The sequence below is a fragment of the Panulirus ornatus genome, chromosome 44 (genome assembly GCF_036320965.1).
Source record: "Panulirus ornatus isolate Po-2019 chromosome 44, ASM3632096v1, whole genome shotgun sequence".
In the NCBI taxonomy this organism is placed as follows: Eukaryota; Metazoa; Arthropoda; class Malacostraca; order Decapoda; family Palinuridae; genus Panulirus; species Panulirus ornatus.
Window position 1 is genome coordinate 14,280,058 of NC_092267.1, and position 26,730 is coordinate 14,306,787.

Genomic DNA, 26,730 nt, shown 5'->3' on the forward strand with positions numbered 1-26,730 from the left:
CCTCAACCCTACTGTACCTAATAACCTTGCTCTTATTCACATTTACTCTTAACTTTCTTCTTCCACACACTTTACCAAACTCAGTCACAAGCTTCTGCAGTTTCTCACATGAATCAGCCACCAGCGCTGTATCATCAGCGAACAACAACTGACTCACTTCCCAAGCTCTCTCATATATATATATATATATATATATATATATATATATGGGTATGTTTGAAGGAATAGTGGTTCCAACAATGTTGTATGGTTGCGAGGCGTGGACTATGGATAGAGTTGTGCGCAGGAGGATGGATGTGCTGGAAATGAGATGTTTGAGGACAATGTGTGGTGTGAGGTGGTTTGATCGAGTAAGTAACGTAAGGGTAAGAGAGATGTGTGGAAATAAAAAGAGCGTGGTTGAGAGAGCAGAAGAGGGTGTTTTGAAATGGTTTGGTCACATGGAGAGAATGAGTGAGGAAAGATTGACCAAGAGAATATATGTGTCGGAGGTGGAGGGAACGAGGAGAAGAGGGAGACCAAATTGGAGGTGGAAAGATGGAGTGAAAAAGATTTTGTGTGATCGGGGCCTGAACATGCAGGAGGGTGAAAGGAGGGCAAAGAATAGAGTGAATTGGAGCGATGTGGTATACTGGGGTTGACGTGCTGTCAGTGGATTGAATCAAGGCATGTGTATGGGGGTGGGTTGGGCCATTTCTTTCGTCTGTTTCCTTGCGCTACCTCGCAAACGCGGGAGACAGCAAAAAAAAAAAAAATTTATACTAATTGCCATTTCCCGCATTAGCGAGGTAGCGTTAAGAACAGAGGATGAGGACTGGGCCTTTGAGGGAATATCCTCACCTGGCCCCCTTCTCTGTTTCTTCTTTTGAAAAAAAAAAAATGAGAGGGGAGGATTTATTATATTTATTTCATTTTGCTTTGTCGCTGTCTCCCGCATTAGCGAGGTAGCGCAAGGAAACAGACGAAAGAATGGCCCAACCCACCCACATACACATGTATATACATACACGTCCACACACGCAAATATACATACCTATACATCTCAATGTACACATATATATACACACACAGACATATACATATATACACATGCACATAATTCATACTGTCTGCCTTTATTCATTCCCATCACCACCTCACCACACATGGAATAACAACCCCCTTCCCCCTTATGTGTGCGAGATAGCACTAGGAAAAGACAACAAAGGCCCCATTCGTTCACGCTCAGTCTCTAGCTGTCACGTAATAATGCACCGAAACCACAGCTCCCTTTCCACATCCAGGCCCCACAGAACTTTCCATGGTTTACCCCAGACGCTTCACATGCCCTGGTTCAATCCATTGACAGCACGTCGACCCCAGTATACCACATCGTTCCAATTCACTCTATTCCTTGCCCGCCTTTCACCCTCCTGCATGTTCAGGCCCCGATAACTCAAAATCTTTTTCACTCCATCTTTCCATCTCCAATTTGGTCTCCCACTTCTCCTCGTTCCCTCCACCTCTGACATATATCCTCTTGGTCAATCTTTCCTCACTCATCCTCTCCATGTGACCAAACCATTTCAAAACACCCTCTTCTGCTCTCTCAACCACACTCTTTTTATTTCCACACATCTCTCTTAACCTTACATTACTTACTCAATCAAACCACCCCACACCACATATTGTCCTCAAACATCTCATTTCCAGCACATCCACTCTCCTGTGCACAACTCTATCCATAGCCCACGCCTCGCAGCCATACAACATTGTTGTATATATTTTTTTTCATACATATTCGCCATTTCCTGCATTAACGAGGCAGCATTAAGAGCAGAAGGCTGAGCCTTTGAGGGAAACCCTCACTTGGCCCCCTTCTCTCTTCCTTCTTTTGGAATATTAAAAATGAGAGGGGAGGATTTCCAGCCCCCCGCTCCCTCCCCTTTTAGTCGCCTTTTACAACACATAGGGAATACATGGGAAGTATTCTTTCTCCCCTATCCCCAGGGGGAGGGGGTTATCATTTCATGTGTGGTGGGGTGGCGACGCGAATGAGTGAAGGCAGCGAGTATGAATCATGAACATGCGTATATATGTATATGTCTGTGTATGTAAATATATGTATATGTTGAAATGTATAGGTATGTATATGTGCCGGCAAGGCAGCGGGTTTGGATGGTATTGCAGTGGAATTTATTAAAAAAGGGGGTGACTATTGTTGACTGATTGGTAAGTTTATTTAATGTATGTATGACTCATGGTGAGGTGCCTGAAGATTGGCTGAATGCTTGCATAGTGTCATTGTACAAAGGCAAAGGGGATAAAAGTGAGTGCTCAAATTACAGAGGTATAAGTTTGTTGAGTATTCCTGGGAAATTATATGGGAGGGTATTGATTGAGAGGGTGAAGGCATGTACACAGCATCAGATTGGAGAAGAGCAGTGTGGTTTCAGAAGTGGTAGAGGATGTGTGGATCAGGTGTTTGCTTTGAAGAATGTATGTGAGAAATACTTAGAATAGCAAATGGATTTGTATGTAGCATTTATGGATCTGGAGAAGGCATATAATAGAGTTGATAGAGATGCTCTGTGGAAGGTATTAAGAATATATAGTGTAGGAGGCAAGTTGTTAGAAGCAGTGAAAAGTTTTTATCGAGGATGTAAGGCATGTGTACGTGTAGGAAGAGAGGATATATATATTTCTTTCTTTCTTTCATACTATTCGCCATTTCCCACGCCAGTGAGGTAGCGTCAAGAACAGAGGACTATACCTTTGAGGGAATATCCTCAACCACCCCCCCCCCCCAAAAAAAAAGAGGGGAGGATTTCCAGCCCCCCCATTCCCTTCCCTTTTATATATATAATTCCTGTGAGTCCACGGGGAAAATGAAACACAATAAGTTCCCAAGTGCACTCTCCCTCTTCTTTAGGTATTACTTTGGTTTTCCCTCCCAAGAGCTGGCTGCTTGTGTGCCTACACCACTAGCTAGACCATGCAATACTCGGCAAGCTGCTGCATCACATGATTATTGTGTGGCCATCGGCAACTTAAGGGTGGACCGTTTTGATACCTGCTTCTCTTCCTACACATTGAAGCTTTGGAACTCTCTACCTTCTCATGTCTTTCCCAATAGCTATGACCTCGCACATTTCAAAAGACAGATTTTTCACTTCCTCCAAAATTCATAAATACTTTCCTTTGTCTTTTTACATTTCATAATTCTCTCTATATTTCAACTAAAGTCCATCCTTCACGTGGACTTTTGTCCACGACTGGTGGCTTCAACATAAGAAAAATAAATACATAAAGAAACACATATATGAATAAAAAAAAGCACATAACTAATTGAGAAAATCTAGAGGATAAAAAAAAAGAAGGTATCAGAATTAAGTGAACTGGGTTACTGGGAAAGGTAAGAGGCTTTACATTTGCCTAGCTTGAAGGAGAGATGAATGTGGAGTGACCTGATCACAATCTTTAAGTTTCTGAAACAGACTGAGGACAAAAACTTAGTGAACAGATCTTAGAGAGATATAAGGACAGAGCAACTAAAGGACCTGACATGATATTCAACAAGAAATGAGTTAAAAGATATGTATAAAAGTATTTCAATCATACAAGGGTATTAGACAAATGGAGTAAGATGTTTTATGCAGAAAACAAAATTAATTTAAGGAGTTGTGTATGATACTAAAGAATATTCAGGGGACAGGGCCCCACGTGTAAAACTATATTCCCGTACAGTACAGGTAGCTAATTATAATTAGGTAATAATAAAACTTACCTTACACTGACGATCCTACAATACTAATTTGTGTTTCTTTTAATACTGCACTGCTTTCTTGTATGACCTTGTTTAATAATAAAAATAAAGGCAATGAAGTTTAAGAATTTTTCTTTAACCAACCTATACTCATTTCAATCCTTAAAAGCATACTATATGTGCAGCTGTAGATTATAAATCACAATAATCTTTTTTTGAATACCTAATTGCCTCTCCTATCTTATCAAGGTAGTGTCAAGAGAAAATGAACAATGGCCTAAATTGCATGCATTAATTCTCTACCTGTCATACATAATGCACCACAATCAGAGCCAACCATTCACAGCCAAGTCCCACAGCTGCCTACATTCTTTGTCTTTTTTTATAATAACTGCCACAGCAGGGAAAACACATGCCTTAATCAGGGCCATCTTGGATGACAAGAAAACTAAGTAGCGCAAGAAAAAAAATAAAGATTACTTGAACTCCTTAGGTGTTTGTAGACCCAAGTCTTAAAGGTGGAAAAGATAAAGAAAAAATGAAAGACAAAAGGATGACAATAAATCCACAATTTCAATGAAAGGGAAAGGAGTCATCACAATGGTAAATCTTTGTGTGGCTGGTCTCTAAAGAAAACTATGGGAAGCAGCAGCCAGTTTCATCCTGCAATTCCAAGCTCTAGTGGTAGTGACAGTGGCCAAAATAATACCTACAGAACTGAGAAAGCAGCAATATCATGGCAGAAAGGGATGCTTGAGGAGGAGTGGCAGCACAAAAATTAATCAGTAGCAACACTCTATAGTGAGTGAAGAACTTCCCATACAGTTGGAATAGCTGGTCACAAGAAAAATAATCAAAAAATAATTATGGCACCCACATTAAATCCACAGATTTTGGAAAACAGATTTCCTGGTGAGCATTATGTAGGTTTTCAATCGTTCTGCCCAACATGTATATACTACTGCATGGTTAGATTGTAACATTTTGAAACTGAATACTTGGATAAAAGTTACAATCAGAAGGAGATATCTGTGAAACTGCATTTCTGCACAATTATATGCTGCAAAGAACTGAATTAAGAGGAACTAGATTCAGTGTAAGAAAATGAATGAGTTTTGGAGAAAGAAAGATATCAAAAGACAAATGAAGAATGTAAAGTCAATCAACAGAGAGTGAATAAAGAGAGTAAGCAGAGAAAGAAATTTATTGGAGAGGCACACATCAATGAATCCTGCAATGGACCTTCTAGAAAGTAAGTTACGCAACAGAGAAAGAAAAACAGAAGAGCCAAAGGGAAGTTTAAAAAGCAAAAAACTCATGTAACATCCCCATCAAATCACTTGGGAATGTTGTGGGCCACCAGAAAAGATTCATCAAAATCCCTGGAAAAGGAAGACCAAAGGTGAGTCATAATAAAGAAATAACCTGTGAACAATGCACTGTGACAGTCATACTTATAATCTGAAAGAAAGGAGTACTCTTAAAAGATTAAAAAAGAGTGTTTTGAAGACTTTGGAGAGAGCATATCCAAGAGTGACAGAGCAATAGGACCTGGGCCATATGCCTTCACCACTTGTACCAGCATGAGTACTCAGACTATCTCATGCAAGGAATACAGAGGAGAGGAAATAAGTTCAGTGAAAGCAGGGTTTCATATGTCCCAGTTAAGCTCCCTGAAAGCAAGTCATCCTACCATATACCATATCAATCCAATTCATTCTATTCAATTGCCATTAACAGATAACCAGGCAGACTTAAAAGTGGAACTGCAGAAGCTAGCATATAAGTCTGGAAGAGTGTAGGAAAGGAGGAAGTTGAGAGTTAATATGAGTAACATTAAAGTACAGAATGAGGTTTATCAAGGGAGTGAGACACATTGGTTTGAGTGTGAACTTGAATGGGGAGAACTTTGAACATGGAGAATGCTTTAGACAACTGGAAGGTAACACTGCAGTGAATGGAACTATGGAAGCTGAGGTGAATCTTAGGGTGGGAAAGGGGGCAAAGATCCTGAGTTCAATAAGGAGTGCATGTATCTAGTTATTGTCTTTAAAGCAACAACAATATCGTGGTTCTGACGATGATGCATGAGTGTGACTCTTGGGTCCTAAATGCAAAAGAACAGAAGAGGGTGGTCATACTGGAAATAAAATGTTTGAGGACAGTATGTGGTGTTAATCGAAAAAGAAATGACAGGGTATGAGGTAAGAATGATAGCAAGAGTATGTATGAGAGCTGATGAAAGTGTGCTAAAATGGTTTATACATATTGCAAGGAGAAGTTGAATGAGGAAAAGCCAACCTTCATGTCCAAAGTGGAGAGAACAAGAAGGGGGAAGCCTTAGAAGAGGTGGAAGGATGGACTGAAAGAGGCTTCGAGCAATCAGGGGTCTGAACATGCAGGAGGGACGGTTATGAGGCAAGCATGGGATAGGGCACCTTTGGAGCAATGATATACATGGAAAGTTTTGTCAATGGGTTGAACCAAGTATATGAGCTGGTCAGGAGAAACCACATAAAGGTCTGTGGGGTTTGATTGGGAAGAGGCAGTCTCTGGTTTCAGTCCACTATACATGACAGCAATGAAGTGGATGTGAGCAAATAAGGCAATTCCCTATTGGTTCTTGGTTCCACCCTACTAACCAAACAGCAAACAAGTATTGAAATAAAGTGTATTTGTGCATGAAATGGAGAGAACATGGAGAAGGGGGAGAACCAATTGGAGATGAGAGGATGGAAGAAAAAAGATTTTGAGTGATCTGGGCCTGAACATGCAGAAGGGTGAAAGGCATGAAAGTTGCAGAGAATCAGAATGATGTGGTATACTGGGGTCAACATGCTCTCTGTGGACTGAAGCACGGCATGAAAAATGGCAGGGAGAAACCATGGAGAGGTTTGTAGGACCTGCTTATGGATAGGGAGCTGAAGTTTCAGTGAACTGCACATGACAGCTAGATGATGTGAGTAAATTCAGCCTTACTTCATCCATTCCTGGTGCTACTTAGCCAACAAGGAAAACTACAATCTAATATGATGTGCAGATCAGGTGTTTGCTTTAAAGAATGTGTGTTAGAAATACTGACAAAAACAGATGAATTCATATGTGGCATTTATGGATCTCAAGAAAGCATATGATAGGGTTGTTAGAGATGCTTTGTGGAAGGTCTTAAGAAGAGAGAGTGTGTGAGTAAAGCTGCAAGAAGCGGTGAAAAGATTTTATCATGGGTGTAAAGTTTCTGTTTAAGTTGAAAAAGAGGAGAGTGAATAGTTCCAAGTGAAGGCTGGTCTTCAGCAGGGGTATGTGATGTCACCAAGGTTGTTCAAACCGTTTATGGATAGAGTGGATAAGGAGGTAAATGTAAAAGTTTTGGAGAGAGGGGCAAATATGCAGCCTGTAACGATGAGAAGGCCTGGGAAGTGAGTCAACTGTTGTTTGCTGATGATTCAGCACTGGTGGCAGATTTGAGTGAGTCATCGTAAAAACTAGTGACAATTTGGAGGAGTGTGTGAAAGGAGAAAAATGAGAGCAAATATGAATAAAAGCAGGGTTGTGAGACAGGTTAGTTTGGGGGTGAGTTTAACTGGAGATAAAATGGAGGATGTGAAGTGTCTTAAATATCTGGGAATGGAAATGGCAGCCAATGGAGTCATAAAAGTGGAAGTGAGTCATACAGTGGGTGAGGTGGGCAAAGGTTTTGAGTGCTGAAGAATGTGTGGAAAGAGATAACGTTATCTGGGCAGACAAATATGGAATGTTTGATGGAATGGTAGTTCCAACATACTATGAATGCGAGGCATGGGCTGTGCAGAGTAGGGTAGATGTGTTAGAAATTAAATGTCTGAGGACAATATGTGGTGTGAGGTGGTTTGATCGAGTAAGTAATGAACGGGTAAGAGAGATGTCTGGTTATAAAAAAGATGTGGTTGAGGGGGCAGAAGGTGTGCTGAAATGGTTTGGACATACAGAGCAAATGAGAGAGGAAAGGTTGACAAAGGGGACACATGTGTCAGAAGTGGGAGGAACAAGGAGAATGGGGAGACCAAATTGGAGATGGAAAGGATGGAGTGGAAAAGATTTTGAGCAACTGGGGCCTGAACATGCAAGAGGGTGAAAGGCATGCATGAGATACAGTAAATTTTCCAGGGGCTCCTGCAGTCTAAGGCTGCACTACACTCTGTAGCAAGGACAAAATGGAATCCTTTTGACCACTGACAATGATACCATCTCACCAAAGGTGGCTTTTCACCAGCAGTGTAAACTCAAGCAGGAATAGTCTCGCAACACTCCTGGTGTTGTACAATAATGTGTATATGTACACTATGGGTGTTACTTAACTATGCATGCATGTGGTTACATAGTGAGCGAAATGTCATCTTTTGAGAATTTTCATCAGTATCTATGAAAAACAAAAAATTGAGGACCTTCTCACTCCATAAGAGTTCATCATTTCCATGCTAATGATTGTAGCACAGCCATCAAGCTGCAAAAACACTGGAAAATGGATCATTGGATTAGGATCCTAGGATTATATAACTTAATTATGTAACCTTTGTATAAGTGAGAAATTCTGAGGTAATCACATCATCACGCAAGTGCATCATTATTATTTGAACAATCACTATCACAAAAAGTCAATGCAACTTAGCTGAATCGAATCACACCAAATAATATGAAAAAGCAGTCCTGTAATCAATCACACACTTTGCTATGAACTTCACATGTTTTCTTATAGACAGTTTTATCATTTATAAATAAATGCAACAGTACAAGATATTAACCTGCAACAGCTGGACCACAAGTCAGTGGGATGGAACACATGGCTAGGAGACAGCCAATTGCTTGGGAAGCTCCTGAAGATCCAACAATATCAAATGCAATGGGTCCCAAGAGAGAGATGAAGCATCCATCAAACAGCCCCATGCCCAGAGCAATCACAATGAAGTAGGGCATTGTCTTGGCAGCAGTTAAAAGCATGGTCAAAAAGCCAATACAGAAGAAGGAAATCTAAAACAAAAAAATGCCAAATAAAACAAGTCATTACAAATCTATTTGGTGGGTTATTCATTAAAAAAAAAAATCATCTACCTATATTCAACAAACAATTTCCTGCAATCAGAGCATGATTCCTCCTCTAATTCTTCTCCAAAAATTTTGTTCATCATAGATCTCTATAGACCTCCAAATGCTGAGATGAAAATAAAGCATATAGTGAATTCTGTATAGATCTTGTGTATTGGTTTGGCAGTTCAAAGAATGAAACAAGTTAAATCATTAGACCTTTTCTGTATGTGGATAGTGTATAAAGTGCAGAGATATGACTAAAACATGTCAATATGTGATATGGCAGACACCTATCAAACAAAATAACCTCTTTGTTTTCTCAGTTTTGAGTTTTTAGCATCTTATTAGATCAAATTAATGAAAATCAAATAAACATATGCACAAACACAATTACTTTGAGGCTAAAATCTGTTTTAACATTCACACTGACTTACTAACAGAGAATGTCATAATGCCAGAACTTCCCATACCATGCTTCAGTGGTCATGATGAGTCCCAGAAAGACAGTATATACATAATCCAGGATTAAAACATGAATACTCTATCTTACAGTTCAGTAATGTGGTGTCTTTTATCAGATATTCAATATGACTGTTTACTAGTTGGATAATAACAAAATTCAAACATACTAACTAGAAACAGTCTTGTGAGACTTAACTTCCAGACAGATATTCTCAGTTACAGTATTATCCAATGCCAAGAAATGAATAAAAAAATTATTCCTACCAATCATTTTCAAAGCAGAATGCAGGTTCCTGTTGATATATCTTAGATAGCTCTTGCAGCAAAATTATTGAGCTGCAAAAGCTTTCCAAAGTGCATATATCCAGAGGTCAGAATGATACATAAACACAGCATGTATTTTCCAGTGTTTGTATCCTTAACAAGCCTATACAATAATTATCATTCATGCCAATGAGAGCACATTTATGTGAGTTTTCTAGAAAGGAAACTGAGTGGCCTTCAGCTAGGTTCTAAGGACCAGGCATAAGATGATCCTGAATTATTTGACAATGATAAACTCTATAGATGATGTGGGGAGTAATTTTATGGACAATGGCTCTCTTAGCACCAAAAGTTCAACTAGGTGAGGCAGGAAAAGGTTTTCTACCAAAAATGAAGGCAATGTTGCCAGCACTTGCCTGATCCTAACTAAACTGCTTTTGACTGGTGTGGCTGGTAATTCTACAAACTTTTACAGTTTTGTTATGAAAAATTGTAAATAAAATACACTGATTATAACAACAAAAGGTTTATCACATATGATAAAACATAATAATAGTGAATATTTCAATGGAGATAAAATAAATGATAAAACATGCATAGTGGCAACTCGTATGACACTATGGCCTTACTCTCGCATCTTTTGATGCAATGTGTTGAAACATCTACAAAACTTCTACATGCTATAACAATGGAAGTAGAGGATGGAAACTACTTTTGAAACATTTTTTCCATTGTTATATGAACATCTTTGAATTTGTGAGGCTAACTACATTTTCTAAACCTGAAAAATGCATATTGTGAGAGTTCAAAAGGATAATTCAGTAGGACATCAAGGGGATACTGCATGCATAAAGCAACTGCTCCAATCATCGAGAGGCTTTCTCTACAAAAAGTACTGAACACAATATGGGACATTCTAGACTTAATGACACACATGGGATACCATACAAGGTATCTTAATAGTTTATGCCCCCACAGAAGTTATGAAATTTCTGTTAAATGCAACCAGTAGATCAATTTTTTGAAGGCCCTATCAAGGAACACTTATCCCCTTGGTTAGGTTAGGCTAACTAAGGTTCATTATATTAGGATGTATACCATCGCTCACCAAAAATATCTCCATGGGATGGAAACTAAAACTACCCCAAATAATCATCCAGGTTTGACTGGCCAAACAGACTTTTAAATAACAGCCAAATGTTCTGATGATTCAATCAGGTATGAACAGTTATTTCACAAGGAACAGTACTAAGAGGGTAAACATATGATTGGACAATCATATGTTTACCAAATGGCGTCCTAGCTTCGTCTCTTCGTTGTAAATCAACTGACTTATATTTCTCTCTTTTGTCTCCCCTGATGATGTAATTATTACACGAAAGTGCACTTGGGACCCTTATCGTCTTTCATTTTCCCTGTGGACTCATAAGAATATGTTGATCACACGCAAAATTGTGATTCTTCCCAATATATGTATATATATATATACATATATTGTCACTGTCTCCCGCGTTTGCGAGGTAGCACAAGGAAACAGACGAAAGAAATGGCCCAACCCACCCACATACACATGTATATACATACACGTCCACACACGCAAATATACATACCCATACATCTCAATGTACACATATATATACACACACAGACACATACATATATACACATGCACACAATTCACACCATCTGCCTATATTCATTCCCATCGCCACCTCGCCACACATGGAATACCTTCCCCCTCCCCCCTCATGTGTGCGAGGTAGCCCTAGGAAAGGACAACAAAGGCCCCATTCGTTCACACTCAGTCTCTAGCTGTCATGCAATAATGCCCGAAACCACAGCTCCCTTTCCACATCCAGGCTCCACAGAACTTTCCATGGTTTACCCCAGACGCTTCACATGCCCTGATTCAATCCATTGACAGCACGTCAACCCCGGTATACCACATCGATCCAATTCACTCTATTCCTTGCCCTCCTTTCATCCTCCTGCATGTTCAGGCCCCGATCACTCAAAATCTTTTCCACTCCATCTTTCCACCTCCAATTTGGTCTCCCACTTCTCCTCGTTCCCTCCACCTGCGACACATATATCCTCTTGGTCAATCTTTCCTCACTCATTCTCTCCATGTGCCCAAACCATTTCAAAACACCCTCTTCTGCTCTCTCAACCACACTCTTTTTATTTCCACACATCTTAACAACATTGTTGGAATCACTATTCCTTCAAACACAGCCATTTTTGCTTTCTGAGATAATGTTCTCGACTTCCACACATTCTTCAAGGCTCCCAGGATTTTCGCCCCCTCCCCCACCCTATGATCCACTTCCGCTTCCATGGTTCCATCCGCTGCCAGATACACTCCCAGATATCTAAAACACTTTACTTCCTCCAGTTTTTCTCCATTCAAACTTACCTCCCAATTGACTTGACCCTCAACCCTACTGTACCTAATAACCTTGCTCTTATTCACATTTACTCTTAACTTTCTTCTTTCACACACTTTACCAAACTCAGTCACCAGCTTCTGCAGTTTCTCACATGAATCAGCCACCAGCGCTGTATCATCAGCGAACAACAACTGACTAGCTTCCCAAGCTCTCTCATCCCAACAGACTGCATACTTGCCCCTCTTTCCAAAACCCTTGCATTCACCTCCCTAACAACCACATCCATAAACAAATTAAACAATCATGGAGACATCACACACCCCTGCCGCAAACCTACATTCACTGAGAACCAATCACTTTCCTCTCTTCCTACACGTACACATGCCTTACATCCTCACTAAAAACTTTTCACTGCTTCTAACAACTTGCCTCCCACACCATATATTCTTAGTACCTTCCACAGAGCATCTCTATCAACTCTATCATATGCCTTCTCCAGATCCATAAATGCTACATACAAATCCATTTGCTTTTCTAAGTATTTCTCACATACATTCTTCAAAGCAAACACCTGATCCACACATCCTCTACCACTTCTGAAACCACACTGCTCTTCCCCAATCTGATGCTCTGTACATGCCTTCACCCTCTCAATCAATACCCTCCCATATAATTTACCAGGAATACTCAACAAACTTATACCTCTGTAATTTGAGCACTCACTCTTATCCCCTTTGCCTTTGTACAATGGCACTGGCGATGCTGTCAATGGATTGGATCAGGGCATGTGAAGCGTCTGGGATAAACCATGGAAAGTTCTGTGGGGCCTGGATGTGGAAAGGGAGCTGTGGTTTCGGGCATTATTGCATGACAGCTAGAGACTAAGTGTGTACGAATGGGGCCTTTGTTGTCTTTTCCTAGCGCTACCTCGCACACATGAGGGGGGAGGGGGATGTTATTCCATGTGTGGCGAGGTGGCGATGGGAATGAATAAAGGCAGACAGTACGAATTGTGTGCATGTGTGTGTCTGTGTGTGTATATATATAAGTGTACGTTGAGATGTGTGGGTGTGTATATTTGCGTGTGGGGACGTGTATGTCTGTACATGTGTATGGGGTTGGGTTGGGCCATTTCTTTTGTTTGTTTCCTTGCGCTACCTCGCAAACGCGGGAGACAGCGACAAAGCAAAATAAATAAATAAATAAAGGTTTCATTCATAAAGAGAAGTAGGCTACCTCACATCCCCATCTCTTAACTACTTGAACCAAATTGATCTCCATTCTGAGGCTGGGATTAGACAAAATATTCCAATCAAGAGACAATGCCATTCAGCATTGGTTTTTTACAAAAAAATTTTTGCATTTATGAAAAGCTCATTTCTGGCAACTGCTCATTTGTAGCAGACTAGAACCACTAAGCTATTTTCATGGACTTAGCAGTGCAACTTATAAGTCAAATGATCCTTCTTTCTTTTCTTTCATACTTTTTGCCATTTCCTGCGTTAGCGAGGTAGCGTTAAGAACAGAGGACTGGGCCTTTGAGGGAATATCCTCACCTGGCCCCCTTCTCTGTTCCTTCTTTTGGAAAATTAAAAAAAAAAAAAAACGAGAGGGGAGAATTTCCAGCCCCCCCCACTCCCTTCCCTTTCAGTCGCCTTCTACGACACGCAGGGAATACGTGAGAAGTATTCTTTCTCCCCAATCCCCAGGGATAGTCAAATGATATCAGAAAAAATAATTTCTATCTAAATGCTAGATCCCACATTCTGGTAGGTCATGTCTTTGAAGAAAACAATGGTGGCACAAGCAAAATTTTCCAACTACATACTTAACTTACATAGCCATTTCCAAAATAGCCACACTAAAAACACTTTCTACAGAATTCTGTTGTTATTCTGTTGTTATTCATATATTAAATATTAGTCGCAACAAACTACGTGCAAAAAAATTCAATAGAAACATATACAAAAAATGAGTTTTGCCCCTGGAAGTATGTTCAAATACGGATGTTACCAAAGCCCAACTGTATCTAGTTATGCTGTGAGTGAAAAGTAAACTGTGGTGAGGTTGTATCATCATCTGTGAATGAAAAGGAGTATTGTTTCTTTTCAAAGAATTTCTCGCTCCAAAAGAATCTATTCTTCCCGCTAGTGGCTAGACCACAGCCTAAAAGCTGCAGGAGCCCAAGAAATTGTGACATGGATTTATATACTTTAGATACTGTTCTAAAAGAACAGATGCAGCTGGGAAGCATGACAAAATCAGAGAAGTAAAGACTTACTCAAAAAATTTAAGATTACAAAAATATGTATACTGCAATCTTTGAGCAACACTGAGGAGTTTGGAAATGCATGTCAAAGCACCCCTGTAGTTGCAGTGATGATTTATAAGATAAGAATAATGTTACAAAAATGATAATCACTCTACCTCTTTTTTTATCTGTATTCCCATCAGTAAAAATGGCCAATATATCTAAAACCTACACTGAATTACTAAAGACATATCAAAGTAAACAATAAAGCAGAATTACACTAAACGTTTTCATTTGTACACACTTCTTGCAACCTTAATAATAAAAACCTTGTGGCAATATGTGACATCCTGTTTTATTATTTGTTTTAAGGGGAGAAAGTTTTTACACACACATGATGCCCTGTCTTCTTGACCTTGTCATATATACCATATCTTTACTCCTATGTATGTATGTATGTATGCACACACACACACACACACAAACACTAGCTTATGCCAGGTACCAAATGAAAGTAGTTCAAAATTAGATATGATGGCCTACAATGCCTAAATTCATTAACTCCTGTAAGTTTAATTAATGAAATCTAGGGAAGAATCTCTTAGTTTCAAAAACCCCTAGATGAAAACTAATTAGTTAATCTGCATCTAAAAGCTCACCTGCTGCAGGAGTATGCGATTGACCCATGGACGATCAGCAATCAAACCAAAGAAGATCCGACCAAGTCCAGAAGTAATCCCCATACACTGGACCAACACCTGTGAGTTTACATCTTCACCAAGCACATGCTTGACATACTTGACCTGGAAAAAACTAATCAGATAAGAAAGGGGTACACCTACCAATTGAACTCTATGCACAAATCACCCCTTTATTTACAGTGACATAACATCCACAACAAAACTTCATAAGTCAAGAGTTTATGCTTAAAAACAGATATTTCTTTTTCTTGAACTTAGCAATAACAGTTATTGCCACAACCTTCATGTTCATAGTCCTCTCAAGTAATAACTAATTCAAATTCCAAAGACAAATGAATCAAAGATGTGAAAAATAGTTTTCTGTTTGAATAAATTAAAACTTTTCTTATCAGAGTATGCAGCCACAGTTGAAACACGAAGAATATTGATTATGTAAACTACCTAGTGGTCTGTATAAAGTAAAGGACACAGAATTCATGTTAATGAACATATATAATTGTAACACTAACTCTGGTGAACTTGGTCTCTGAAATTCATAATATTTATGCATCTTTCTGTCCACAGAAAAAGTTACAGATAAACTTTGTTGAAGATAAGCAAAGTTTAGTATCTGAAAATACTTATTCTCCTCAGCTGAGTCACAATTACCATGGCCTTAGTTTAGTTTTAAGGTTAGTTGTTTGAAATTCAGATTCCAAAGGAAAAAATCTTGTCTGGGTCACAATGACCTTAAAAAAATAAATACAATTTTACCTCAAATTCAATAGGGTTCTTCCTAGCCTCAAAAAACCCATAAACTGAATTAGTAATCTGGTCTTAGTTTAGCTCTTAAACTTTCAATTATATTATACTGAAATTTGCCCATCTACACATAGGCAGATGGGAAAAGGACAAGAAAGATAAAAGTGTCATCTCTATTCATCACTATAAACTGTGATCTTTTTGGCCAGGGAGGATAAAACTTGCTAATAACATTACATGCATATTTTCATGCAATAAGAGCTTTCCTACACAGAGTTATGATGAGCAAAGTTTATAACAAACTGACAAAGTAATCACATGAAGTGATCCTTAACTAGATCAAATCAAAGGTAGGATATCAAATGAAAAATAAAGGAAGGAGATATTACCAAGTGAACATAGGGGACAAAGTAGCCAAAGAGAGCTGAAGGAATTGCCAGCGTCCAGATAACATAGCGTTTGTTCTTCCAGATGTCAAAATTTATAATTCGAGACCAAAAGCTGATGCAGTGTCCCTTACATGTGTTGTCATATTTCGGTCTTGTCTGAGGCAGGATAGGCATCAAAGGCTTGAACACTAAGGCAGCTATCTGGAAGGAAAGACAAAGAGAAGGTGTGAGGAAAATCACTTCTGAAGTTTGAGAAACTTACTTTCTTTACCTGAGCAAATGTACAAACCACAAATCAATAAGAGTATGACCTCTCTAGGTAACAGGTACCATAATCTTTTCAAATAAGCCAAACTATCAACCAGAATGGCTACCTCCTACTTAAACAACTAGTTACTGAATATCAACTGCTCAAAAGAAAAGCTGACTTAAATCCATTACAATGTGACCTAAATCTAATGATACAACCCCAGGTCCATTTTCATGGGCTTAATCAATGGCATGAAAATGAAGGACTCTTCTAGGGTGAGAAGTACCTCAATAAGATGACTCCTTCCTGTTCAATGAAGATGATACAACCTCACTAAAAGTGGCATTTCATTGGCAGAATAACCACACGCCGGAAGAATCAAACAGATAATTACCCCTCACCCCTTAGGTTACTACATGCAAAAAATCACAACCAATTCTTCAATCAACAATGTCTGTTCTAGTGTTAACTAATCATCTATAAGAGTAAATCTCTGTTCTGATGCTATCAAATCAGCAATAAGAGTGGGCATATTATCTTCATAGCTCGTGATCTGCTATGGTACAAAAGACAGTCTCATAATTCACAAATGATTTTCTGTACAACACAACAAACAGTGTAAGATAATCAACATAAAAGAAGGTGAACACGAGTTCTCACTATTGTCTAATGCAGATGTCAGAAATCTATCTCTTTCAGCTCCACTTCCATATGTGGTAATATCATTTCACTGTCAATCAAATTCCAAGTAAACTGAACAGCTACTTTCCACAAAAAGACCCAATAATGATATTCATAATGAAAATGTTATAGATGTATAATGAAAAAAATTATTAAAAGTAAACATGCCAAAGGCTACTTACCATGAGGAATGCACTAAGCCCAGCCAAAACCTGGAATGTTGTTTGTAGACCCATGCTAAGGACATATGGAAGAAGGAAAGGCAAGGTTATCGTGAAGATGGATGAGCCAGCTGTGACAAAACCATTAACGAGGCCCATCCATCGTTGGAAATAATGGCCCAAGATGACTAGTGAGGGAGTATATGCCAATGATGCTCCTCCTCCAAACATTAACCCATATGTAATCATCAACACTTCAATCTGAAATATGATAAACTAAATTTAATAACCTATTCTCTTAATGTTTTACTGTATATCAATCAAGATGACTTACAAATTCAAAGGAGTAGGAAAATCTTCTGAAATACTCTTTTGCCTGTAACTGCACAATAATGAGCTTTTGTCTGGAACTCTACTCAGTGATCTCATGAAAGTAAAACAAGTGCAGTCTGCATGCACCTAAAGAAAAACTGGGGTTCAAGAAAGGCACATACATGATTTAACAAAAATCCTATATGACATATGGTTCAATAATGCTCTGAAAACTGTGAAGGACCCATAACAGAGAAATGTACATTTTGCAAAAGTATATATTAAAAAAAGAAACTGCAGAAAGGGGTTAATCATAACAAAATTCCTCAATCTGATAATGCTATGCCTCCAAGGTAATGCCTTCGCAGAGGACTGAAGCCACTAATCAAATATATAACAGTATCATGTACAAAGGAAGCTGAAGTAGAGGACTCTGCTTATTTGACGTACAGAAGAAGCTGAAGTAGAGGACCCTGCTTATTTGATGTACAGCGGAAGCTGAAGTAGAAGACCCTGCTTATTTGACGTACAGAGGAAGCTGAAGTAGAGGATCCTGCTTATTTGACGTACAAAGGAAGCTGAAGTAGAGGACCCTGCTTATCTGAAGTACAGGGGAAGCTGAAGTAGAAGACCCTGCTTATCTGACGTACAGAGGAAGCTGAAGTAGAGGATCCTACTTATTTGACGTACAAAGGAAGCTGAAGTAGAGGACCCTGCTTATTTGACGTACAGAGGAAGCTGAAGTAGAGGACCCTGCTTATTTGACATACAGAGGAAGCTGAAGTAGAGGATCCTGCTTATTTGACGTACAGAGGAAGCTGAAGTGGAGGACCCTGCTTATTTGACATACAGTGGAAGCTGAAGTGGAGGACCCTGCTTATCTGACGTATAGAGGAAGCTGAAGTAGAGGACCCTGCTTATTTGACGTACAGAGGAAGCTGAAGTTGAGGACCCTGCATATTTGACGTACAGAGGTAGCTGAAGCAGTAGATCCTTCTTACTTTTGCCTACAAAGGGAGCTGAAGAAGGCAACCTAGTCTATTTGTACGACACAGGCGGCTGAAGAAGGTGACCTTACTTACTCTTACATAGAAGAAGGAGGATATAAGCATGCCGGCGGTGGCTATTGCACCACCGATGAAGGTTGTAAGACGGACCCCAATGCTGTCCGTCAACACGCCCGCCAAGATCGACAGCAAGAAGGTCGACCCGATGGCCAGCGACATCATCGTGGCTACAGATATGAAACTGGTTAGGCTAGATGTCCAGTAGCACTCAAGTGAAATAAAAAACCTAATGGAGCACAGATATGTGTGGATACCACTTTATAACCTACACATACAACAGAGAATACATCTACAATGGATAAAACGACAATGAAGTGGAAAAGCTCTCTGTTACAAAGGTGGTAAAAAATGGTGTTACACCCGCACTTAAATAGCACTGTCAGTTATTAAGATACATACACATATAACTGACACATTATTTATACATTCTCCATGTTCCTTTAACACGTACAGTCCTCCATATTCGCTGTCATGGAAGCCGTTCAAACCACGGCTCATATACCCAGCATTCTGACACCAAGCCCGACGCATTTTATGTCATCACAGAAAAAAGGACTTGCGAAAAACTGGTGCCGTATACATCAAACTGGATTAACGAATGAGTTGATCAAATGGACAACTGCAAGGACATTTAGCGTTATAAAATCACGAGTGTAGCACTATCAAAGGAGCTGCGATGGGCGATATGCATTGCCTCATTGCACACAGTAGTGGCCTCTATGGAGGGAGCAAACACTGGACCACTTTTCATTTCCTGGGGTGGAATACAATAGGAGTAATCACAGTCCAAGACTACCATTTACAAATAATAAACAACTGCTACTATTGTACATCTAGGAAACACTTCATGAACACTGATGTAATAATACCTAATTGTCCTCTCTCCCTAATGAAGGTCACATTTTGAGTAATTATAACTAATTACCCATTTGTGCTGTGTGAGAGTTTTACACTCGTGGGGCCCCTAACTTTCAACTCTCATTATACAACCTTCTAAATTCATGCATGCTGTCCGCATTAACCACATCCCCAGTCAATCTGTTCCACATTCATCCACCACTCTAAGAATTCTTAAAGTATTTCTTTCCATCCCTATTTAACAAGCGGACGCAGGTGTAGCGCGTTACATGCTGTGTGGGTGGATTTAATATTAAGACCATCCACTAATGAGTCGCCATTAACCCCAAAAATCGTTACAATCAGGTTAAACATTACAAAATATATGATGACTCTTGTTTATATCGTACGCAAAGGTTGATTTACTAAAAACCAGTCCACACCGGCGGATCAGACATTATTTTGCCGAACAGTCGGCACTTATAGATCATAATTAATTGTTGTAGACAGGTTATTATCGACAATTATATGCTCTTCACGCCAGAGATAGGTTACGTTCAGGTACAGTAGCGCCGGGTTAGATAACACTGGTATGTTACGATGGTTTTAACTCGTTTTCCAATGACTCAAGATGACATGTACGAGATTCGCCATGACCTCTACCCACATAGACCATTTATGGTAGATCTTTAAGCTCATGAGAAATTTATATACATATATAACCCTATATCTTTAAAGTGTTCAAGCGATACGACTCGCACAGACTAGAATGTGAGGGACAGTAAAGTAGTGGGCAAAGCAGTGTATAAACCACTGGTACCAAGTATTTGACAACCACTACATGAATAATAAGACGTGAAATTGTGCATTTCACGTCCGGAGAGTTAGCTATGGCCTTCCCCCCCAGCCCTGCGCTGCCTGACGTAGGCCACCGTCACGCTTACAAGCCTCCTTGACGCACGTGCATGGAGGCCAGCGCCTAGGTTAACCCCCAACCCCACCTCATGCCCCCCCCCCCCTCCTCGTCACGTGCGTGAGGACAATTGCACTCAAAAGCACTTCTCTCCAGTTCGGCAAAACCGTCCTCTTCCTTCTGCTGTATCACAGTCAGGATGTTTACCCACCATTCCTAAGTCTGTCCCTCCAAGCAAGGATGGAGAATGCAACACACACAACACTGGCGCGTGATGTTGTGAAGCGAAGTGTGAAGAGAAGCCTGAGTAGGTGAGATTGCCTTGGTATGGGTCGGCGAGTTCACGATAGATAAAGATAAATGAAATAGATCAATAACGCATACTAGGGTAAGTTTATATCAGTAAATGCAACAATTACCTGAATACGAATTCCGAATTCGACTTCGCATGCCTTCCACACACACACACACAATATACATACACACACACACACACATATATAAATATATATATATATATATATATATATATATATATATATATATATATATATATATATTGACATAATCACTATATCGTCAACTGTTGGCGAGCACCAAGTTAATATCTCCTCGACACCCATATCCTAACTTGGTCGTCAGAGCACGAGAGTAAACGCCCTTCCATGGGAACCAACCCCTCCTGCAGACAGTCCCCCTCCTGCAGACAGTCCCCCTCCTGCAGACAGTCCCCCTCCTGCTGCCAGTCCCCCTCCTCCAGAGAGTCCCCCACGCCCGCCCTCCCTCCCACTCACCAAGAAGGCCAACCCAAGCCCCCCCCCACAGTCTGCTCCCCACACCTTGCCCAGGGCACATGTCCTTCCACCTTCATGACTCGCAATTCCCGACATTCTCGCCCACTTCCTGTCCCAGCCCGCCCCATGACATAATCCCCAGCGCTCACGACAACATAAAGCTCAACCTCTCCCACCAGAGACGACAAACTTCGCTCTTCCTGCCCGCCGTATTCACGGGCCGCCCAGGGTCGAGCTCACGGGTTCGAATCCTGGTTACGGCAGTAGGTCCACAGTCAACCCAGCTGTTCATTCACCCCGAGGGGTTTGGTCGATAAAATGGGTACCTGGCTCAGGCTGGAATATATGGCGTCCTAGCTTCGTCTCTTCGATGTATATCAACAGACTTATATTTCTCTCCTGTGTCTCCCCTGATAATGTGATTATTACACGTAAGTGCACTTGGGACCTTATCGTGTTTCATTTTCCCCGTGGACTCGTAGGAATATATATATATTTTTTTTTTTTTTGCTTTGTCGCTGTCTCCCGCGTTTGCGAGATAGCGCAAGGAAACAGATGAAAGAAATGGCCCAACCCACCCCCATACACATGTATATAATATATATATATATATATATATATAATATATATATATATATATATATATATATATATATATATATATATATATATATATATATATATATCCCGAAATCAATCTAACCATCTCATAATCTGGGTCCGGTTCCCATACTGATGGTCGACGAACGGATTTCAGCTGTGGTTACCATAATTCGAAAGAATGTGCTTACTACAACCTGGGAGACATAGTACAAAGGAACTAACATGAGCATAACATTCATAATGATAAATACTTAACTCTCCTAACTGGATCACAGTCCTGTGCCATCAAATACAGAACATATGAATGACTGGGGCAAGCGAAACTTTCTTATAACTTGGAGGTGTGAAAAACATCGTAACACATGGGATAATACGTGTCTAAGTTCTTTACCTACTTAAAAAAGATAACTCCCTCGTACTACTACACTGTGGAATGTGGATTATAAATCCACTACGAGCAGATGTGACGTAGGTAACATTACGGAAAACCCCTGAAGAACATGTTAAGGGCCAACATCTACTTAACCTACGACCGGCGAACATGAGGGGCACAACAGTGAGAGACAAGAGATAAAAATAACTGGACCGCTTCCTTCATATATAAAAACACAATAATAACAGGAACGTGTTGCAGCATTAAACAGCATGATGGACAGGGCCATAATGTAAGAAGCCTAAGTCGCCAGCAATTGGACAGCCTCGCGGGTATTAGGATGCCACCAGAGACCAGCATCTGGCATTTACGTAAGAATCTGTGATGAATAGCCAAAAAAGTCCATCCAAAAAAGATCTATCAACACGCATGGCTGGTCAACCTGTGACACCTTCTCCATTTATTCCTTCTCCGTCGTTGAGCCGATGGAGGCACTAGGGGGGGAGTGGAAGCCGTGTGAGAGGTGTGTGAGGCCTTTTGCTACCGAAGTCTCAAGGTTATAACAACTACAATACATGGTGCCCGTCCTTCTCTCCCAACACTTCAGCAACCCCTGACGTAACGAGGCTAAGTCTGTCAGATAAAACTCGTATCAAGGCCACGCAATTTTCTAAAGCCATCTAACGTGCGACCGCGATAAAGAAGAATTTTTGAGCACAACAGACCTTATAATTTCTAAGACCCATGGTATGATAGACTCCACTTGCAGGGGGAAAAAAAATATGATGTAAAAAAACACACACTTCAGGGACACAGAATCGTCCAACTAATTTGCATTAGGAAGCGGAACCTATTAAGTTATTTACATGCCAAATCTAGTGTACCATGACAAGTCTAAAGGCCAAGACGTATTTAATTCTTTTACGATGCTTCATCGTCAGTATTCATGGCCAAGTTCTAGCAACGTAAATTATCAACAAAAGACAGACTCGCGTCTTCCATTATCCACTGACGCTGCTCGGGGTTATGCAAGGGATAAAAATGCTTCAAGTGATGGCTGACATTCGCGAGTATTAGAAGCGCTGGTATACTGTCAGGGCGACTATGGCCAACCCTTTCATATGATTATAAGAACAGCGAGGAAAAAATATAGAGAGATGCTACGGGGCAAGTGTGCAAAAAGTTGGCTGGGGTGTGAGTGACGTAACGGGTCAGCTGCCGTGTTACTATGGGGGCAAAATGTACCAATGATGAAATCGGATTTTAAAGCACATCATTAAATATAACTTAGAGTTTTCAGGGAACAGTCAAAACCGTAGAAACAAAAGTGGAGGACATACGGAGTCTAGATGGGAAGTACGATCATCTCAACTTCTCAAATGTTAAGACTAAGCTTAAACCGGTTAACATATGAAGTAACATTAGAATTATAATTATAATAACTCGAGGAAGATAAGCAGACTGTCGCGCCAGGACAGGCTAAACTAAATTTTCATATTAAATCTTAGCCAGAACCGTCGCCATATTAGGCTAAGGACTAAGTTACACCCGTTCTGTAGCCTAATCTATTTTGTACTTAAAGCCAACTGTACTTATTCCGTACTCATACTATCCTCTCCAATGCTATTCCACACTGTATGTACTAAAAAGCCATAAACATTCATATCCTGGTGCAATTATGAACACATATATATATATATATATATATATATATATATATATATATATATATATATATATATATATATATATATATATATCATCCCTGGGGATAGGGGAGCAAGAATACTTCCCACGTATTCCCTGCGTGTCGTAGAAGGCGACTAAAAGGGGAGGGAGCGGGGAGCTGGAAATCCTCCCCTCTCTCTTTTTTTTTTTTTTTAATTTTCCAAAAGAAGGAACAGAGAACGAGGCCAGGTGAGGATATTCCCTCAGAGGCCCAGTCCTCTGTTCTTAACGCTACCTTGCTAACGCGGGAAATGGCGAATTTGAAAGAAAAAAAAAAAAAAAAAAAAAAAATATATATATATATATATATATATATATATATATATATATATATATATATATATATAACCAAATGGCGTCCTAGCTTCGTCTCTTCGATGTATATCAACTGACATATTTCTCTCTTGTGTCTCCCCTGATGATGTGATTATTACACGAAAGTGCACTTGGGAACTTTTCGTGTTTCATTTTCCCCGTGGACTCATAGGAATATATATATATATATATATATATATATATATATATATATATATATATATATATATATATATATATATAACCTATCTAATGACCTTGAGTACTTGCTACATAACTAAAGAGAATCAGGCGTCCACGCTAATTTGATTATGAAGCTGCCGGTTGCTGGGTCGGAGCTTAAGCTTACGAAACGGGACAGATTACGAACAGCACAAGCTTTGTTGTCAGGGGAACAGCCCATCTGAATATGGAGGGAGGGGGCCACTTCCCACACCCAAGTTTTTTTCTTATATTCTGCACGACCAACTTCTACACACACACACACACACGAGTGTGGCAATTTCTTCCCCACTACCGTACAAATAGGTGACTATGAGCAGGAAGCGTCAAGCACACACACACACACACACACACACACACACACACACATACACACACGCATATACACACACACACACACACACACACATACATACACACACGCATATACACACACACACACACACACACAAAAGTGATGCTTTACAACCAATGATCATACAAGGGTAATGCTTCTACGTTATCATGAACATTGACAGTGGCTACAGATTGTACAGACCGTGTGACAAGAGACGTTAACGGGTTTGGACCATTTTGAGGCCCGTTTTCAACTTTCAACGCTTAATGGAGTAAAAACTGCTATTGCTTTTCTTCGTCGAAAATGAAGATCGACAATTAAAAAAGAAAAATAATGACCACAGTTTAACACCTCTAACATTCTTGTCTGCATAGTCTGTTGTGTGGTAAGCTTCCACCACTGGAAAAAATCTAAAATGACACCAGTGCTTTTAACCAGAACCTGCAATCCAAGGTAGTCAGTTCTTAAATCATGACAACAGTTATACCCTAATCTATGGCCAACTTCTAATGACACTGACAAGGTGGTCTCAACTTGGTTTGGGGCATCATCGGAAAGACGCTTGACATATAAGGCAACCATGATATTCTGGTGCATTAAACCCTAAACTAACTTAAAAATGAATTACGCTTCCTTAATTTAAGGCTATTTAGTATCTCTTGTTTTTCCGAATCAATGAAGTTTCGAAATAAAGTGTTCATTTTCGGCACTCGACCATTGAAACTACAGAGTTAGAACTTTAACTTATATTCAAAGGCGACATCTTAGCTTAAAGATTATTACGTATGATGGCCTGACATTTGAAGTGACCCTTGCAGGCCAGGTCAAAGGCTAAGACATGATACCTAACAGTCGTGCCTCAGGGTTGTGACATAATGGTCAAAAAGACAGGTAACAAGTGATTGTCCCTGTAAGTATAACCGTTAGCTAAAGAGGGAAGCGTCATGTGAAACCAGAATGGTGAGTATAAAGAGACGAAAAAATATATATATGGTTGTAACGCCCACTCTTGTGCAACAATTCTATCAACAGCTCTATAGGGAAAACAACATGGAAAGCGGTTGGAAAAACAGAAATATAAAACTAGATACCACGGGGTGGAAAAGGGATCCAATATGTTTATACTACGATATATTCATAATCATGCGAGCCAACCTCGCCTACGGAATGGCTGGACTGTCAATATTTGATATATAAATAAACTCGCCCACAATGACCTCTTCCCCAGACAGGCTGGGCTATCAATATCTGATATTATAATTACATAAATAAGTTCACAATGACCTCTTGTCCTGGCCAGATCAAATTTCCGCGTCGTATCTTTTTTTTTAATATGCATTAAACATAACTAATGCATACGTCTTCCTTGACTCTAATGCATACGTCTTCCTTGTAGCCACGACGACAATAATTACCTCTATTCAAGGCATGAGACAAGTGTAACTAAAGGGATAAAGTAAATGAGAGGTGTTCAGCAGCAGGAGGGACTCCACGACTCATATGTTACTGGAACTGCTAACTCAACCCGAGCATATCACCACAAACTTAGGATACCACGACACGCAGACATATGTTCAATTGCACTGAGCGAATCGACGCAATTTGTAATACATCTAGTTTACAAATTGTGTTAACTTTTGGATAAACGTCTCTCATCACTGGTGTGTGTGTGTGTGTGTGTGTGGGTATGTGTGTGTGTGTGTGTGTGTGTGTGTGTGTGTGTGTGTGTGTGTGTGTGTGTGTGTGTGTGAATGTTTACAAATTCTTCATCCTGTGTTCCAGTAACATATATGTAGTAGGGATGTTTGCATGTGGCTCACCCTGGGCTCCCTTTGTATGTTAACAACGTGTGAAGGTTTGGAGATACACCACTTCTTGGATTTCCTTTACAAAATATGACATGCACACATACAATATATATATATATATATATATATATATATATATATATATATATATATATATATATATATATATATATACATTTTTTTTATACTATTCGCCATTTCCCGCGATAGCGAGGTAGCGTTAAGAACAGAGGACTGGGCCTTTGAGGGAATATCCTCACCTGGCCCTCTTCTCTGTTCCTTCTTTTGGAAAATTAAAAAAAAAAAAAAAATGAGAGGGGAGCAT

At 39.8% G+C, this 26,730-nt stretch overlaps 1 protein-coding gene across 2 annotated transcripts in view; it reads right to left on the reverse strand.

Moving 5' to 3' along the window:
* Window positions 1-26,730, reverse strand: part of LOC139762771 (monocarboxylate transporter 10-like) — a 145,693-nt gene that overhangs the window by 35,289 nt on the left and 83,674 nt on the right. For both annotated transcript variants that reach the window (XM_071687903.1, XM_071687902.1), the window contains exons 2-6: window positions 18,491-18,642; window positions 17,118-17,357; window positions 16,005-16,205; window positions 14,833-14,976; window positions 8,524-8,749 (exon numbers count right to left, since the gene is read on the reverse strand). In XM_071687903.1, coding sequence (XP_071544004.1) covers window positions 8,524-8,749; window positions 14,833-14,976; window positions 16,005-16,205; window positions 17,118-17,357; window positions 18,491-18,642 — 963 coding nt within the window. The remainder of the gene's footprint in view (window positions 1-8,523; window positions 8,750-14,832; window positions 14,977-16,004; window positions 16,206-17,117; window positions 17,358-18,490; window positions 18,643-26,730) is intronic.